Source organism: Orycteropus afer, unplaced genomic scaffold (assembly GCF_000298275.1).
Source record: "Orycteropus afer afer isolate SDZICR_OR568_19922 unplaced genomic scaffold, OryAfe1.0 scaffold00007, whole genome shotgun sequence".
Taxonomy (NCBI): domain Eukaryota; kingdom Metazoa; phylum Chordata; class Mammalia; order Tubulidentata; family Orycteropodidae; genus Orycteropus; species Orycteropus afer.
Window position 1 is genome coordinate 19,738,018 of NW_006921594.1, and position 19,670 is coordinate 19,757,687.

General features: G+C 36.9%; 1 protein-coding gene across 1 annotated transcript in view; it reads right to left on the reverse strand.

Moving 5' to 3' along the window:
- MAGI2 (membrane associated guanylate kinase, WW and PDZ domain containing 2) overlaps positions 1-19,670 on the reverse strand; it is a 1,828,989-nt gene that overhangs the window by 373,660 nt on the left and 1,435,659 nt on the right. The window contains exon 9 of the mRNA XM_007945217.1: positions 18,143-18,325. Coding sequence (XP_007943408.1) covers positions 18,143-18,325 — 183 coding nt within the window. The remainder of the gene's footprint in view (positions 1-18,142; positions 18,326-19,670) is intronic.

The following is a 19,670-nucleotide window of genomic DNA, read 5'->3' on the forward strand; positions in this document are numbered from 1 at the left end:
ATTAATTTAAAAAAAAAAAAAAAACCCTCAAGGACTCAGGTCTCTATGAAAAACACTGAAAACAATTCCATATCTTTGACTTTGTATTTGAGGTTCTTCTTTGTACATTCTGCGATTACACCTGTCAGCACTGACATGGGCTGTAGGAAAATGCCAATGACCAGAAAGTCTTGACATCTTGTTTTCTGGGGATGTTCACTCCATACAGCATCAATGCTTGCAGCTCCTGAACTTGCCTCTCCCGGAAACACACACACACACTTTAACTTCATCACATTAACATTTTAAAGCTTTTAGGTACCAATCCAGGATCATAATCTTATCCAAGTCCATGAATGATTCCTCTGGAAAATGCAATGTTGCTAACATAGCTTGCCTGTTTCCATGTTTAAAAGTATGTTAAGTGTTTCATATTACATTGAGAGCAGTGGTAATATTAGTCAGCTTTTCATGCTAAATATTTTCCTTCTCTCATGAGAACACAGGGGATATATTTTGTAACCTCTTTTTTTCCTAAATAAATGAGAAAACAGGAAAGAAAAACTATAAAGGTAGAAAAGGAGTTAAGATTTCAGGATCCAACACTTTAAAACAAAGATAAAAGGAAAATAAAAGTGATGATATGGAGAAAGACAGTTCTAGGTTATTATTAATCTTGGTTTCACAAAACAACATTCCCACTTCTTTTGTCAATATCTCATATACATGGCAGATGGACTTTTTTCCTTCCTGGCAATAGTCCTTGCCATTAAGAAATGCAAAATTCACCTTATAGAGTTGGATTTTTGAAGAAAGTAGTAAATTTGATAATTGCATTTAAGATTTACTGTGTATGTTCATGTCGGTTCATGCAAATCCTCAGCTGGAACATATGAGAGGCACATTAATTACACTGGATACAGGAATAATGTTTCTGCAGCTGCAGCAGTTTTGATATTTGCAGACTCCATCACACTCCCTATTTAATTTCACTGGCAGCTTGGAACAACCAGCAGAATTACACTTATAAACAAAGGTCTGCATGGTAATTTATCTCTCATTGACTTCAGTGAAGTCTCAACGTTAGAATGCTAAAAGATTTACAATTATGAACTAAGATCCAAGCTTCAACTGATGAAATAATGTAGGACACATTTCTTTCCTCCTTCTTACCCACAATGTACAATATCTTTGAGCCATAATATGCATGTGGTGTATCTGTACAATCAAACTACTCACTGAGCATCTATAAGCCCACAAGAAAATCTATAGGGATATGCATCAAGATATTTCATTCAGAAATTAACATTTACCTTGCCTCATACACTTTCAAACTATATATTACCCTTCTAAGACTTTTTGTTTCTTATGAATGCTTTTATTTTTGGAGTGGGTTATAATATTAAAAAAAATGAGGGATCCTCAATAAGCAAATGAAGACTAGCTAATTGGCATCTCTAAAATGTATCTTACAATCACGTGTTAGAATCTTACAACCTACCCAAGTGGAACAGAGACCAATTTCCAATGGTATATGCACACAAAAGAGGTGGAATGTCCATATTTTAACAGCCAGTCTACCAATAGAATAAAGGTTGCCAGATCGCACCATGATTCTGAAAATTTGCTGCTATCTTCTTTAAATCTAAAACTATTTAAAGACTTATATAAAATGTTCACAGTGCAGGATAATTTGATTTCTAGGATTCAAAGGGCAAACATCCTAAGATGTTCATAGATCTTTTCATATATCTATCACTCTCAGAACACCATAGTCTCCTTCAATTTGCTGGAAGAGTCTACAGTTATGAATAATGGCTACCACTTTTGAAAGTACACCAAGTACTTTAGTGTAATAACTCATCTAATGAGATTTTGGTTAGACAAGAGTAAGAAAAGCCTTTAATAATCCTCTAAGGGAAGCACAAATAATCATAGAGGAATCTATCATTATCACAGCAAGTCTGATGCCTCTGTAACAATCCATGCCAGCAAATCAATGCTGTAGGGGAAGTCATTCACTTGTTCAATCAACAAGGTGTCTGTTTGTCTTGTACCTGGTAGTGAACTAAGAGTTGGAGATTTATCATTTATCGATCAGATACAGCTGTTGACCTCTGAGAGTTTATATACAGGTTGAGGAAAATGGCAAATAAGTAAGAGTTTACAGTTCAGTGGAGGGTGGAAAGGCAGATAAACACTTTTAAGAAAACACTTTTATTAAAGCACCTTTTAAAAAAACCATATCATCTACTGATGAAGCAAATGTTCAGTACCATTAGTTCAAACATTGAGAGTAGTAGGAAACAAATGAATTGGATAATGTCTGCAAGGGTACATAAGGTAACCCAGACACCAGAACCTGGTATATCTTTGTATCTATTCGGATACTTTTGGTTCACTTATAAGCAGGGCTATTTGGTGACCTGGCCCCAGGCTTAAAAAGTAAATGATGAAAATCTCTGAAATGAACTTAGATAATACTTTATTTCACATATATCTATCTTAGACTGAAAACTTTTCTCTAATACATGAACAGCCAGGCCCCTCCCCCAAGAAGCAGGTGTGAAAAGTAATGTTAATCCTTATATATCCTGTCCATTTCCACTATACTTAAGTAATAAGCTAGGATATTTGAATTTCAATTTCATACCCTGAAAAGTATAGCATAGCATCCCAGTCTCCTAGTGTCTAGTGCCATTCCAAGCTCTGCTCTTAAGCTGCTTGAAGGCCCCACCCACTTTTTCCTTTAGCTCCTAGGAAGGCTAGTAAACCTGACTGCAAATTAATGTAAATTAATTTGTGTAGGTTAACTTAAAAAGAAAGGGATAAAATTGCATTTAAGTGTACATTTAAGTGCGTTGACGATAGGTAAAATAGTCATGAAGACCATGGTCCAATTATTACGTGATCTTAGGTTTCAAAACAATGATTTATCTAAATAGATACCAATCTTGCAACTAGAAAAAAACTTTAAATATTAAACTTTGTTACGTTTGTGCTAAAATGAGCATAAAGTACAGAACTGTGTTGCACAGATGAGAACCAACATAGGACTTACCTAGTTATCCTTTCTCAACTGGATTTTATCTAGACTCTGATTTCCAATGAGGAGGAAGTAGAGAACACTGTATAAGGTACTTAAAAAAAGAGAACAGACAGAAATGTGCAAATAAGAGGCACCACAATAGCACTTATTTGGGTTACGAAGGAAACGTTTTAGGACTTTGTTACTGATGAAGTATAACAATTAAAAAAATTGGTGTAACAGTTTTTTTTCTGTAATCCTCTCAAATGGTTTCAATTGTAGCTAAAATCAAGGACTGCCAACTGTGGCGTCTGTATCATCTACACCTTGTTGTAAAGGAGGACGCTGGATAGAAAGTGTTCAATGGCTCTCCTTGCTGTGAGATGTTCTGTTATTGATCTGAAAGATCACTGCTAGCCAGTGGAGACATTAGGTGTGTGAACAAAATGAAGTAAGGTTCTGAAAATTAGGTGCATTTGGAAAGAATCAAGAATAAATGTATTGACAGACTAAACAAGTGCAGTTTATTTCTTCTCTACTGGAGATCTGTAGATTCTGCATCCGGGGATTCAACCAACCACAAATCGAAAAGCAATCCACAGGGGAAGCAATTAAGTGGCCAAAGCAATCCCTCAAAGGCTAAGATAGAGTGTAAAGTGCTATTTACATAGCATTTACATTATTTACGTATTATAAGGAATCCACAGATGATTTACAGTATATACGAGGATATGTATAGGTTATATACAAATACTACACCTTCTTATGTAATGAGCTTGAGCATCCACTGATTTTGGTATCTGTAGGGGTTCTGGAACCAATCCTATGAATACCGAGGGACATCTGTATTAGAGTTGATCAGCTGACTAGAAATTCAATTCTGTTTTCAGGCCTTTATAAAGAGCAAATATTTCTGTGGCACCTAACATTCATGAATGCCTAAAAGGAAAAAAATGATGCTAATATCAAGAGATCATTAGAAAATTATCTAATATGGATCTGTGTTTGAATGTTTTGCTAGATTTTTAGAACTGAATTTCTACAACTGCCTGCTTCATTTTTTTTTTTTTTAGAAATACAGAGCCAGAGACCTGGTGATTTTACTGCTCATAAACTCTGGATGTGGTATTATGATTTACTATAATTTATCTCTGACATTATAGAGAACTGGAAAGGAAAATATTAGCCAAGCTTTCCTACCAGCAAGATTGTGAAAAAGCAAAGTGGCCATGAATATAAAAAGTGATTTTCTCATAAAAGTTTAGGCAAACTCAAGAAATTCAAGAACGAAGAAGGATTCAAAAATAAATTCTTTGCCACTTCTCCCATCAAAAAGTGAACTCATTCTCTTCCTCTTGAATCAAGTACCTTCCTACACATCTTCGTAAAAGGAAGACACTAGGTAGAAAGTGGGATGACCTTGTGACTTGCTCTGACCAGTGGAATGGGGTAGAAGTGATGCTGTGCCAGTTCCAGGCTAGATCTTAAGAGACCCCAAAGCCTTTCCTTTTGCTCTCTTCCAGCCCTAAGAGACCATGGAAAGAGGTCCAAAAGCCCACTGCTGTCAAGTTGAATTTGATTCATAGCAACCAACCTTAAAGGACAGAGTATAGCTGCCCCATAAGGTTTCCATGTCGTAATCTTTATGGAAGCAGACTGCCACATCTTCTCCTGTGGAGCAGCTGGTGAGTTCTAACTGCAGACCTCTGGGTTAGCAGCTCAGCACTTAACCACTGCACCACCAATGCTCCTGCAAAGAGGTGCAGTCACCTTCTTATTGAGATCAGGTGAAGAGAAAATGATACCTGAACAGCCCTCAGGTGTCCAGCCATCCCAGCTGAGGCAAGAAGGTATGAGTGACACTACTTCCATTACAACTTCTAGACAACTACAGCTGTATGAGAGTCCCTAGGTTACCCAAATAGGACAACCACCCAACTGATCCCAGGCAAGACTGCAAAAGATTGAGCAAACAATTGATTTCCCTTTTAATGGTGTAGTTTGTTATGCAGCAATGGAAAACTAAATAAGTAGTTCAAAATAGGAAAGTTACAGTTTTCTGATTAGCTCATTTGCTTCTTGCAATTCACAGAAATCACTGAAATTAAATGGTTTGCACTTACTATGAAGACTTGACTGTGGAGGGTGGAGATGGTGAAGAACTGGTGGATTCTCTAAGAAGAGTTTTAGGCAGCCAGTCAGTAAGAGAGTAGTCATGTGGAGAGACCCTCCCATGCTCAGAATTGAAAAGGAACTAGCTCTGAAAATAAATTGATTCTGAGGTGGTGGGAAAACAAAACATAGAAAACATTTACTTTTTAGGTTTTCTCATATACATAGTTCTTCTCTGGAGATGTGTAATTAACAAGCAGAGAATTTTATTAAACTGCTCAGGGGCAAAAAGTGGTTAAGGAGGGCTGAAAAACACTGAGTGGGTTGGGAGACCTTTGGGTGAATGTTAACTAGAGAATCAGTAGTGAACAGTCAATAGTAAGAAAAGAGACAATGACCTCCATGCTGAGAGTGGATCTATCACCTGCCAACACAGAGTTTATAGCCTTAGGTTAATCCTTGCTCAGGCTAATCTCAGAGGACAAAAGGGTAACTAAAGTTTCAGATAATGCAAACATAAGATGAAGAAAGTATCCCAAAAATTGAGAAAATGAGAAATTACTCATAGTTCTAGCAGCCATTTTATGTGGCAGATATTGAAACTAAATGCTGTAAGGATTAAATAGCTTTGCTTTATTGGAAGGCTGTAGACTGTACCCCAAAACTTAGTCCCCAGGAACATTTATAAACACTCCTTCAAGACAATGCTGAGAATAGGCTCTGTTAAGAGAGGGTCAGGATGGGAGGGAGAATGTTTGTTAAGTCTTTTTGCTCCCATTACACCAAACTTTAGTGGGCCTAAGAAGGCATATGAGCTGAACATTTACATTAGGTAGATACACTCCTTGGAGAGAACAATCATGGGAGAGTAGAAGGGCTGTGTATGCACAGGGACACAGCTTAAAGGACAGAAGTGCATGGAGGGAAGGACACAGGGAAGAGGTAACTATAGGAAGGAAGTGGGAGGGGAGCTGTTGCATTGTGGTAAATTGTAGTCAATGTCATGAGACAAAATGTATGTAAACTGATATAATGAAAGTGAATTTGCTCTGTAAACTTTCACCCAAATTGCAATTTTCTTTTTTTAAAAAAAGCACAGTTCAGTAATAAATATAAGGAGCCCCAAGTTAAAAAAAAAAAAAAAAAAAGACAGACTGAAAATACTATCTTCTTTCACAAAGACTCTTTAAAACAAGTAAACCCGCAGCAATGAAGAAGACACACAACAAAAGCCATTGTCTGACTGGAGAAGGGCTGTTGTAAGATAAGACAGTTTGATAGAATCCTAAAAAATGGAAAGAGGAAAAGGCAAGATAACTGATATTATCACAGCTTTGGCAGGTACAGTCTAGAGCAGGGATTAACAAACTATGACTTACAGGGAAATCCTGCCACTCTCTGTACATGTAAATAAAGTTTTATTGGAACACAGCCATATCTAGTTGTGTATGCATTGTCTATGGCTGCTTTTGTGATGGCAGAGCTGAGTGGTTGTGACAGATACCATCTGGCCTGCAAAGCCTAAAGCATTTACTATCTGGCTTTTTATAAAAAAAATGTTTGTTGACTCCTATTTTAGTGTGTTCTTGGAGGGGAAGTAAATATGGACAAGGATAACTCTTAGTTGCTCTACCGTACCCTAAGAAGACTTGGGCTTAGGAAATGTTTGATACAAGATCTGCTACTTCTGCATGCAAAACTTCCACCACTTACTCCAAGCTAGTGGATGGGGGTGTCTCCAAAAACAGAAACAAAACGCTCCACAGAACTGATTTTCATATTCTGTCCCTGACTAATAACCCAAAATAAAATTTGACCAGTCTTCAAACTCTGCCACAAATGTACAGTTCCTAAGCAACTTTTCAGTGTTTTACTTTATAAACCATCTAGTATCACAAGACATATGAAGATTGTGCTCTAGTAAAAGAGGCATATTAGAAAGAGGAAGACACTGCATATGCTTGAGAGAGAGAGATGATATAAAGTCCCCAGGTGCCAGCAGTACAACCAACCCTGATGGGAGCAGAAAAGCAAAAGACACATCAAAAAAAGGAGACCCTTCAGATACTTGAGGTGATGAAACTTTTGGGAAAAAAAATAATAGAAGGATTATTTTAAGAAATACATTGCAAAAAAGAAAGAAAAACAATGTGAAACTCCATGAAGCTGTTTAAAGAAAAATGATGTATTTATGGTATACTATTACTCCATAGAGATACTATCTTAGAAACCCAAGGAGGGTTCGCTGTGATTCAGAAACGATTTGATGGCAATGAGTTTTTTTTTTTAAACTGGGTCCAGAGAACAAATTTATGAAACCTTGACAAAACTTCACAAATTTTACTAAAATTAATTAGAAAACTCTGTTGGAAGGATGTGGGAGGGCAGAAGAAGGTGGTATAAAAGAGCTAAATCTTCATTTCTTTCTAAATGGAAGTAAATATAGATCATTTCTAAATGGTAAAATCAAGATCATATAAGCACAACAATTAGTGGTGTGAAGGTAGCTACCAAAAGAAACATCTGAAACAATAAAAATCAATCAATTGCCATTAGAATATAGGTCTAGAGGATGGGAGGGGTAGACCAGGAGATCATTTATGCATTGTAAATATTTTGATCCAATTTTTTGCATATGTACATTGCTTTGACAATTTCTTCTTTAAATTGTGATTTGCGTGAAACTTTACAGAACAAATTCATTTTTCATACAGCAGTTCTTATATACCTTGTCAGACAGAATAAACAGGAATCAAATCAGCTACATCTGTGGAAAGAGATGATGAAGAAGCTCAAAATTACAAATCATAACAAAGCCAGGGACCAACTGTGGAACAGATCATCAGCTGTTCATGCAAGTTCAAGTTAAAGCTGAATGAGAAGCTTAATACTGTCAAGTGAAAACAAGATCAGAGAATAACTGTGGAACACACCATCAATTGCTCATGTGCAAATTCAAACTAAAGCCAAAGAAAATTAAAAAAAGTCCATGAGAGCGAAAATATGACATTGAGTATATCCCATCTGAATTTAGACACCATCTGAAGTATAAATTGGACACAGTGATCATTAACTGAAGACAAGACAAATTGTGAGATGACATCAAGACCATCATACATGAAGTAAACAAAAGGTCATTAAAAGGTAGGAAAGGTAGAAAAGACAAAAATGGATGTCAAAAGAGATTGAAACTTGCTCTTGAATGGAGATTAACTAGAGCAAACGGAAGAAATGATGAAATAAAAGAACTGAACAGGAGATTCAAAGGGGGGCTTGAGAAGACAAAGTAAAGTATTAAATGAAATATGCAAAGATGTAGAATTACCAAATCAAAAGGGGAGAACACACTCCAGAACTGGAATATCAATTTAGACGTTTCAACAAACAGATGCAATCCTGGAGGTGCACACTCATTTATAGCAGGAAATTTGGAAGACAACTACCTGGCTAACTGACTGGAAGAGATCTATATTTGTGCCCACTCCAAAGAAAGGTGATCCAACAGAATGTGGAAATTATAAAACAATATCACATCACATGAAATTAAAATTTTGCTATAGATAATTCTATACCGATTGTAGTAGTATATTGACAAGAAACTGCCAGAAATTGAAGCCAGATTCAAAAAAGGATGTGGAATGAGCAATACCTTTGTTGATGTCCGATTGATCTTGGCTGAAAGCAAAGAATAGCATAAAGATGTTTATCTGTGTTTTATTGACTGTGCAAACACATTCAACTGTGTGGATCATAACAAATTAGGGATAACATTGTGAAGAATGGAAATTCTAGAACACTTATGAGGAACCAAGAGACAGTTGTTCCAACAGTAGAAGGGGATAGTGCATGGTTTAAAATCAGGAAGGAAGTGTGTCAGGGTTGTATCCTTTCACCATACTTATTCAATCTGTGTGCTGAACAAATAATCTGAGAAGCTAGACTATATGAAGAAGAATGTGACATCAGGATTGGAGGAAGTCTCATTCACAACCTGTGATATGAAGATGATACAACCTTGCTTGCTGAAAGTGAAGAAAACTTGAAGCACTTACTGATGAAGATCAGTGACTACAGCCTTCAGTATGGATTGCACCTTAACACAGAGAAATCAAAAATCCTCAAAACTGGAACAATAACAGTGAAGGCAAACATTGATATATGGGTGGATAGGCAGGTACACAGGCTGAACTATTAGGTATGTCTATGCAGGGGGAGTGTGTCCAAGACCAGGTACAGGGTTGGCAGACAATGTTTCTACAAGTGTATTTGTATATTCTGCAAGAATTCCCAGGTATATGGTAGAGCTGACAAAGGGCAAGGTTGTAGTCACTTCTTGGCCACAGCCAGCTACCCAGAGGGAGAGAATAGTTGGACCTATGGGCTTGGGACCATAATCACAGGGGACATCAAGCTCAATTGGCATAACATACTACCCAAAACATTGTTCCACATCCTCCTTTGGTGAGTGGTGACTGGGATCTTAAAAGCTTGCAAGTGATCATCTAGATGTAATGATGGATCTCTCCTTGTCCAGAGTAAAGAAGAATGAGGAAAACCAAAGACACATGGAAACAATTAGTCCAAGTGACTATTACACCATGAGATCCTCAGCCTATATGACTATGAAACCAGAAGAACTAGATGGTGCCCGGCTACCACTGCCAACCACTCAGAGGGGGATCTATGTAGGAGATCCTGGATAGAGTGGGAGAACAATGTGGAGCAAAACTCAAAATCATAAAAAAGAAAAAGGGACCAGGCTTGCTGGTCTGATAGAGTCTGAGACAATGCCCTGTAGTTACTCTTCAGGTCTGGAATTGAACCCACTCCTCTGGCTTCCAGTCAAAGAAAAGACAGGCATATATATGAGCTGAATATTTACATTAGGTAGATACACTCCTTGGGGAGATCAATCATGGGAGAATAGAAAGGCTGTGTATGCATAGGGAGACAGTTCAGGGGGCAGGAGGGCATGGAGGGAAGGACACAGGGAAGAGGTAACTATGGGGAGGAAGTGGGAGGGGAGCTGTTGCACTGTAGTAAATTGTAGTCAATGTTATGAGACAAAGTGTATGTGAGCTGCTGTATGGAAAGTGAATTTACTCTGCAAACTTGCACCCAAATCACAATTTAAATAAAACAAAGCAAAACTGGAACATTAAGCAACATCATGACAAATGTAGAAAAGATTGAAGTTGTCAAGGATTTAACTTTATTTTATTTTTTGTGTGTCCTGCATTTCCTCCATGTGAATGTTGCTGAATGTTGCTCCTCTGGTGCCCTGTGGTCATTGCTCCACGGGTTGCATATCCATAGAGTATATGGGTGCATCACCCTGGGTTGAGTGTATGCATGTACATCTGTTTACTATCAGGCTGAGAGCCAGCCCCTGGGACTGAATATTATTCCAGGCCCGAAGTATATACCAGGGCATAGTATTAGGGGTCCCACTAGACCACTCAGAGGGGGATCTATGTAGGAGACCCTGGATAGAGTGGGAGAATAATGTGGAGCAAAACTCAAAATCATAAAAAAAAAAAGGGACCAGGTTTGCTTGTCTGATAGAGCCTGAGGGAACCACTGAGACTATGGCCCCTAGCTGCCCTTTGTGTCTGGAATTGAACCCACTCCTCTGGCTTCCAGCCAAACAAAAACAGGCAGTAATTCCAGTCATTATTGTGTTTTTGGATTTTGCCCCATGTTTTTTCTTCCACTCTATCCAGGATCTCAAATTTTGATCCTTTCTCGAGTGGTTGGCATTGGTAGCTGGGCACCATCTAGTTCTTCTGGTCTCAAAGTCCATCATGTCCTAGGACTGATTGCTTCAAAACATCCTTGGTTTGTCTTTTGTTTGTTCATTTGTTTTGCACTCTTCTTCACTTCTGAAGATAGGAAACCATTAGCTGTATCTTAGATGGCTGCTTGAAAGCTTTTAAGACCCCAGTACTCATGCTACTCATCAACGTAGGTTGTGAAACAAGATTTTACGTATTTTATTGTGCTAATTGAGTCTGGTGTCCCTCAGTACTATGGTCCTGAGGCAGTAGATCTACTGGATCTCTCTCCCACAGTTTCTGGCTGTTTGTGAGGGATTGCTCTATGCCTGTCTTCTGTTGTTTCTATAAGGATTGTGGGTATTTTGTATCATTGGTACTGTGCAAGATTGACCTCAGCTGAATCTATCCTTGGCCTAGAGTATAATCCTGTTCAGTGACCCCCATCTGATCTTCTCAGATGTTTATGTGTTTATCTGTAACCTGGTGTTTGATGTTAATGGTAATGCAGTATTGTGGATATACTGGTATTAGCCTCTGTTGTTTAGATCTTATGTGCACAATTCGGTGTCCTCAATTTCCTAATTCTAATTTTTGAAGGATTTCATTTTACTTGCATCCATAATCAACACCCATGGAAGCAGAAGTGAAGAAATCAAATGATGTATTGCATCGGGCAAATCAGTTATGAAAAATCTCTTTAAATTGTTAAAGAGCAAAGATGTCACTTTGAAGACTAAGGTGTGCCTGAACTAAGGCATAGTATTTTTAATAGCCTCATATGCATGTGAAAGCTGGACAATGAATAAGCAAGACTGTAGAAAATTTGATGCATATGAATTATGGTTTGGCAAAAAATATTGAAAATACCATGGATTGCCAGAAAAACTAACAAATTTGTCCTGAAGGAGGAATAGCCAGAACTCTCATAGAAATGAGAATGGCCAGACTTTGTCTCTTGTACTGTGGTCATATCAGGAGGGACAAGTCCCTGGAGAAGAATAGCATGCTTGGTAAAGTAGAGGGTCAGCATAAAAGGGGAAGACCCTCAATGAGGTGGACTGACACAGTGGTTGCAACAGTGGGCTCAAGCAAAGCAAGGACTGGAAGGATGGTCTAAGACCAGGAAGTGTTTCATTCTGTTATGTGTAGCGACCCTACACATAACACACAGTTGATACCAACTCAAAAGCACCTAACAACAACAACAACAACCTGGCCAAGCAACCCAAAGTGATCTCTATTTGTGCCCATTCTAAAGAAAATCTAATCGAACAGAATGTGAAAATTATTAAATAATATCATTAATATCACATGTCAAGTAAAATTTTGTTGAACATAATTTAAAAATGGTTGCAGCAGTCCATTAAGAATGAACTCCCAAAAATTCTATTTTGATTCAGAAGGGGATGTGGAACAAGGTATGTCATGGCTGATGTCAGATGGTCCTTAGGTGACAGCAGAGAATACCAGAAGGATGTTTGCTTGTGTTTCATTGACTATGCAAAGGATTTTGACGGTGTAGATCATAACAAATTATGGGTAACACTGAGAAGAATGAGACTTCCAGAGCACCTATTTGTGCTTATGTGGTACCTGTGTGTAGACCAAGAGACTGTCAATTTGAACAGAACAAGGGGGTAATGTATGGTTTAAAATCAAAAAGGGCATGTATCAGGGTTGTATCCTTTCACCATACTTTTCAATCTGTATGCTGAGCAAATCATATTAGAAGCTGGACTATGAAGAAGAATGCAGCATCGGGATTAGAGGGAGACTCATTAACAACCTGTGATATGCAGATGACACAACCTTGCCTGCTGAAAGTGGAGTTGGAGCACTTACTGATGAAGATCAAAGACTACATCATTTGGTATGGATTATATATACTTCAACAGAAAGAAATTAAAAAATCACAACTGGACCAATGAGCAACACCATGATAAATGGAGAAAGACTGAAGTTGTCAAGGATTTCATTTCACTTGGATCCACAATCAATGCCCACAGAAGCATCAGTCAAGAAATCAGATGACATATTGCACTGAGCACCTGCTACAAAAGACCTTTTTAAAGTGTTAAAAAGCCAAGATGTTACCTGGAGGACTAATGTTTTCCTGACCTAAGCAATAGTATTTTCAATCACCTCACACATGTGAAAGGCAATGAATAAGGAAGACCAAAGAAGAATTGATGCCTCCGAATTATGGTGTTGACAAAGAATATTGAATACACCACGGACTACCAGGAGAACGGACAAATCTGTCTTGGAAGAAATTCAAGCAGAATGCTCCTTAGAAGCCAGAATGGTGACACTGTCTCACACATGTTGGACATGTTATCAGGAAGGACAGTGAAAAAGAGGAAGACCCTCAACAAGATGGATTGACACAGTGGCTGCAATAGTGGGCTCAAACAAAGCAAAGACTGTGAGGATGGAATTCGACTGGGAAGTTTTTGTTTCATTCTGTATAGGGTTATTATGAGTCAGAACTGCCTTGATGGCACCCAACACCACCACCACCAACAACAAAGAAGGCCAAGATGCTGATATCTCAGGACAGCTCCTTATGGTTTTACTAACAAAACTGGAAAACATTAGAACAGTCAAATAACATCTAACAAGTTGTGAGTTATGTTATAACTCAACCCGTTTATGGAGGAACTGTATGAATTGCTTAGTTTTGAAAACCACAAGCCTCTACTAAACAGTTTGGGAAGTACAGGAACATCATGTAACAAGGGAAGCTTTTCAACTGAGAGACGTTAGGTAAATAACTATCTTTTAGGGTCTGCAGTTTCTATGTAAGTCATATTATGTCAAATCTGATTTTTAAATACTTTAAGGAATGTTTTCAGGGTCTCTGACATCTACAAATGATTGCTGGGCTATGTAGACTACTTAATCAGAAGTTAGATGGATTCTCAACACTATGGTCATTTCTTCCAAGAAACCTTTTCTGGAACATTTAGAACCACTGAGTACTGGTGCACTTAGCTGTCAAAAAGCAGAGGGAACACTGCCCTCGTTTTTTCCTGTATGCTATCAAATCCACCAGCCACTCCGCGGAAGGAAGTTTGGGGAATCTACTTCCGTATTGATAGTGTTTTGGAAACCCAAGGAGGGGTTGCTATGAGTCGGATCTGATTCAACGGCAGTAAATTTGATTTGGAATTTAAATCCCTTCCTAGGTGTCAATGCTGACTAGATAAAGAATTCCCCACCGTAGCCTTGTTTCTCTTGTTCAGGAATTCCCGTCAACTTTCTAGTACAGTGAACATTTCTTTGTGTCCATAAAAACGATTGGCATCTCTTTTTCTAAATGAGAGAGAACCTAGAGTTAGAAAATTTGATTAAAATCTTTTCATGCTCACTTCAGTGTCAAATGAGAATGCTCACCTTTTAACCATCAATGGTTTATCTTTCATATGTGTAGTACCTATTATTTTTGCTAATTATTGAGATTCATTTTATACATGAAATCATTATAAAAACAGAAATTAATTTTGTTTTCAACATGTATTTATCTTTCTAATTTCATCCAGAAATTGGAAAACTGGTTTGCTTTTACTTCAACTACCTGGTCCAATTAATTATACTGCAAACATGGAATACCAAAAAACAAAACAAAAAAACACCAAACTCACTGCCATTGAGTCAATCTCAACTCATAATGACCCCTCCTTGAATCAGTATCTCTACAGGAGTAGATTGCTCAATCTTCCTTCCGAGAAATGGCTGGTGGGTTTGAACTGCCAGCCTTCTGGTTAGCAGTCAAATGCCTTAGGCACTATGCCACATGGAATACAGCCAATTCAAATTTCACTTGTTTATTTTTTAAGATTATCCACCCATTCCTCTATTCATCCATCCATCCATCCATCTTTCTACCCAGCCAGCCAGACAACAAGTAATTATTGTGCACATGCTATTTATCAGGTACTGTCTTAGATTCTGGGAATATACAAGTAAACAAAACAGCTATAGAGGAAACCCTTATGACTCACATCAAAACCAAACTTACTAACATCAAGGCAATTCTGACTCATAGCGACCCTCATTGGGTTTCCAAGGCTGCAAATCTTTATGGAAGCAGACTGCCCAATCTTTCTTCTGTGGAGCGGCTAGTAGTTCAAGCCACCAACCTTCCACTTAGCAGCCAAATGTCTTAACCATTACATCATCAGAGCTCCTTCCCTTATGACTAATTGGTAGAATATTGCACATTTACACAAGAAAGGTTTTATATACAAGTATGCATGCATTTATGATATATGCTTTTTATTAGAGAATATATGCCCTATGTACTGTTCTTTCATGTTTTCTACAAGTCTGAATAGTTAATCTTTACCAGTTATCATGATCATGATTTCCCTTGACACCTTATCAAGAACACATACTCAAGGTGAAATATTGATGCACATCATGGTGATATAGAAACCTTATTCTAGGTATTTCTCACCACAGTGCCTTAGTATATATTGTTTCTTCTCTCTATAATTTTCCTTGTCTACTTAGCAAATTCTTATTCATCATTCAAAACTGTCAGATACTACTGTCTCTATGAGGTATGCCCTGAGCAACTCACAACAGAATCAATCTCCTTTTTCTCTATACTACTGTTGCACTTAGTATGTATTTTTATTATTACATTGATATAATTATTTAGTAACATAACATTCACTATTTCTATACTGTAAACTTCTCCAAGACATAAACAGTTGTTTCTTCATTTTTGTGTTTCCAGTAACTGCCAGAATACCTGGCACATATGGACATTGACTAAGTAAGTATTTGTTGAACTGAATCAAAGAACAATTCTCTCTATTAAAACTTGTGGAATGTCACATAATTGTGTTTCTGTTTTATTTTAAATTATCTCACAATTCAATGTTTCTATAATTTTTGAGTATTTAATGAGCATAAGATTTCAATGTTTTATGGAACTCTTTTACAAAGACAGAAATGATCAACCATATAAAAGCCTAATATAATTATATAGTTAGCAATACACTTTTGGAAAATTTTGTTGCTCACTCCTCCAACTCTCCTGATTTTGTATCAGCATCATGTTTATCATAAACTCATCACATTGTATCACAATTACTTGCTTATATGTCTGAGAGCCCTTCTAGATGCACACACTTTTAGAATGGGACCATATCCTATCCACCTTTATATGTAATGGCTGTGAAAAATAGGTGCTCAATAAGTGTTTGTTGAATGAATAAATAGGTGACAGTGAATAGAATTAAATCTTAGATTCTTCTTTCTATATTAGGACCTGTTGTGTGATTATCCTGAATGAAGAAAATCTGCTGAATTCTAAGTAAAGGCTTTGATTTTGTTGTTGAAGAAGTTAGACTGTGTGGGTGTGGTGAACTTGTAAAATAAATAAGAAGGGAAAAAGTTTTGCTGTGCAATATTTTTATTTATTTAAGTTTCCTCTGAGAAGCCTCTCCTAGTTTTGAAACATGGCATAGTAAGTTGAATCAGAGAAATAATAAGAACTAGGTCCTTTGTTATGAAAAGAAATGGATTTATCAAATATTTCACTGTGATTCAAAAGTTGTGGGGATCCTTCCCGTCCTCTACAATGATGTAATTCCATAATTTCCTCTTATCCTAATTGTAGTGATGAGGATGGTTTCTTTATTTAGTCAGTGATGTTTGTAATTTTTGGGCCACATGAATGTTTGGATGCTTAGTAAAATATCACTGTATGAATATGGGAGTTGGACATTCTCTAACTTGTGCAAAATACTATGCACACATGATTTTTATAAAAACTAATGTTTGAAAAATTTGGTTAGTTTTACAATTTTATCTCAATTCATATATAATGTTACTTAATAGTGAATGATAACAACAAATATATTCATTAAGAAACCTGGAAAAAAAGTGATTTATACAGGAATACTTTAATTAATGGTAATATAGCACCAAACCAAACCAAACCAAACTCACTGCCATCGAGTCAGATCTGATTCATAGTGACCCATCCTTAGCTTTCTGAGGTGGCATCACTACTGAAGTAGACTGCCCAACCTTCCTGAGGAGGAGTGGTTGGTGGGTTTGAACCATCAGCCTTCTGGTTAGCAGTCAAATGCCTTAGGCACTATACCACCAGAGCTCCTAATATAGCATTATATTAAAGCTGACTTTTAAAGTTAAAAATGTAAAATGAAGACAGCAGCAAATTTATGTTGTTTCTTCACAAACCATTTTTAAAATCCTTGGAGGAATGAGTCACAGACATATTGGTCATAAAAATGGCATAATTTCCAGCAAAAGTTGTTTACTATTTTGTATATTTGCAAAGATTGATTTAAAAAAGTTGAAGTCATATATATTAAATTTAAATTAGTGTTTTGAAAATGGTGATTATATATATATATAACAGTTATAATTTTCTAAGGCATTTCAAAAATCAACACTACAAGATTCTTGAATCAGAATTTAAAATACATAAGATCAAATTTAATTTTTTTATCTTTTTTTTTTAGAAAAGGAAACTAATGCTCATAAGTTATAGAATGTATCCATAATCATGGGCAAGTTTGGAGAATTTAAAATCTGACTGTAAATCAGATGTAGTTAATTACTTTTTCTGCTACCTCTGTTCACCTTTCTTCATATTTTATATCTCCCTGCCTTTAACCATTTGAGTCTATGTTTTCATGTGAAATGAACTTCAATTATAATTTGGATAGACATCCAGCTAATCACACATGAAAATTAATTTGTAAGGGTTATGGAAAAAGTCCATATAATAAAACATTGTATGGGCACATTCAAAGACTAATGCCATTTCAAATTTTCTCTATGAGAAGGGTGTGCATATTTAAATAATTGAACCAGAACTATTTAGCATGAGAATATTACAAGATTAATAAAGATTTTAAAATATGAATGTTTTAATATAAGTTACCAAAAAAAAGTGAAATGTTAATCACATCCATGAGAAAGAATCCTAGAAATAAATTAGAAAAATGTCAGTTTCAAGAGTCCATTGAATCCAGCAAACAGAAGACAGTGTGAAAAATGAGACAAAATGATAATGAGAGTTGCTTCTAAATTAATTTAACCTGATACTCCAAGCTTAGGGGGAGAATAAGTTTTGGTTTTCCTAAGGTGAAATGACCTTTGACCTTCAAAATAAAAACACAAAAAGAAACCCTCATTTTTACCTTAAAGGAAAAACAAGAATAAAAGCCAGAGCATTTTTCGAAAGCATCAGGGAACTTACCTGTTTCCATTTTTGCGTCCTGTGCTGCGGGTCCGTCCGGAATCACACTTTTCACCTGCAGAAACTCGTCAGGCTCATCTCCACCAATGATGGTAAATCCAAAGCCCATGGTGCTCTTTTTTAGGGTGGTGCTCAGGAATGTTCCCTTCAACTGGGATGCATCCCGGGTGAAGAGCGGTTTTTCTACATTGGCCAATACAAGTTAAAAAAGAAAAAGCACATTTAAGGCACGTTCTCACATGAAAAAGCCAGCCACCAAGCAGTAATTCCAGGAGTAAACGTGTGTGTGTGTGTGTGTGTGTGTCTGTGTCTTACATGGTACATGAAAGCAGGCGGTGACTGCGACAGGAGCGAGAAATATTAGTGCTTTCCATAAACGCAGAGCATCCCAAGATTCACCTTCCAGGGAAAGGTGAAAAAGCAGCTTATTTTAAATAGAGACTTCGGTCAAGTCACTGTTTCTGTTTAATAAATTAATCCTTCCTGTACTTAAAAAGAGGAGACTGGTGGTGCGGTGGGTAAGTGGTCAGCTGCTAACAGAAGGTCAGTGGTTCAAACTCACAAGGGAAAAAGATGGAGCAGTCTGCTCCTATAAAGATTATAGCCTTAAAAACCCTATCGGGCAGTTCTGCACTGTCCTATAGGGTTGCTATGGTCAGAATTGACTTGATGGCAATGGATTGGTTGTGGTGAGTACTTAGAAAGAGCTGTATGAATAGGTACTCAGGACCTTCAGATAAAGAGGGCAAGGAGCCCAAATCTTCGAGACACATCTGGATATGTTCCTCTTGGTGGGAAAGTCCAGTAGAAGGTATGTGTCAGTAGTTCCGAAAACTGAAATGGACCTTCATTATTTTAAAAATAATAGAAGCACAACATTCAAACATGTGCAGAGAGGGGGAAACAGATACAAGAAAATGGATGTAGTGGAATATCACCACATGTTGACATGTCCAGATCATAGTCCTGGATTGGGACTGAGTTATTTTTGCTTTCACTGCCGCAGTGTGACGTACTATAAGGATAAATAGATAAATCAATTTTGGCTGACCCGATACTGTTTAGTATGCGGAAATGTGAACAAAAAGGAAGCCTTCTATTTCTAGAACGTAACTATGAATGTAAAGGTAAAGCATTTTGTAACAATATGCTGACACATTTAAAGCATCTACTGAAATAATCTAAATGGAAGTTGAACCCACTCCTATAGTTTGCCAATAATTTGTTACACATATGATTTTCTGGCTATGGTCTGTAATAAATATGTTTATAAGCACACTAAATACTTTAAAAATCATATATTTTACATGATCTTTTATTGTTATTGTGATATTTTTAGATATATGTTTTGACATGTGTAATAGCCAAACTACAAAACAAGTCATCATATTGGAGTTTTACTTCATCTGTTTATATTTCCAGACATCTTTGTTAAAAAGAGAGAGCTTCTTTAAAATAGAAATAAAAAAGGCATATAATCTTTTCACCTACTCTTCCTCTACAAAAATAACTTTTGCAATCAGAGAGA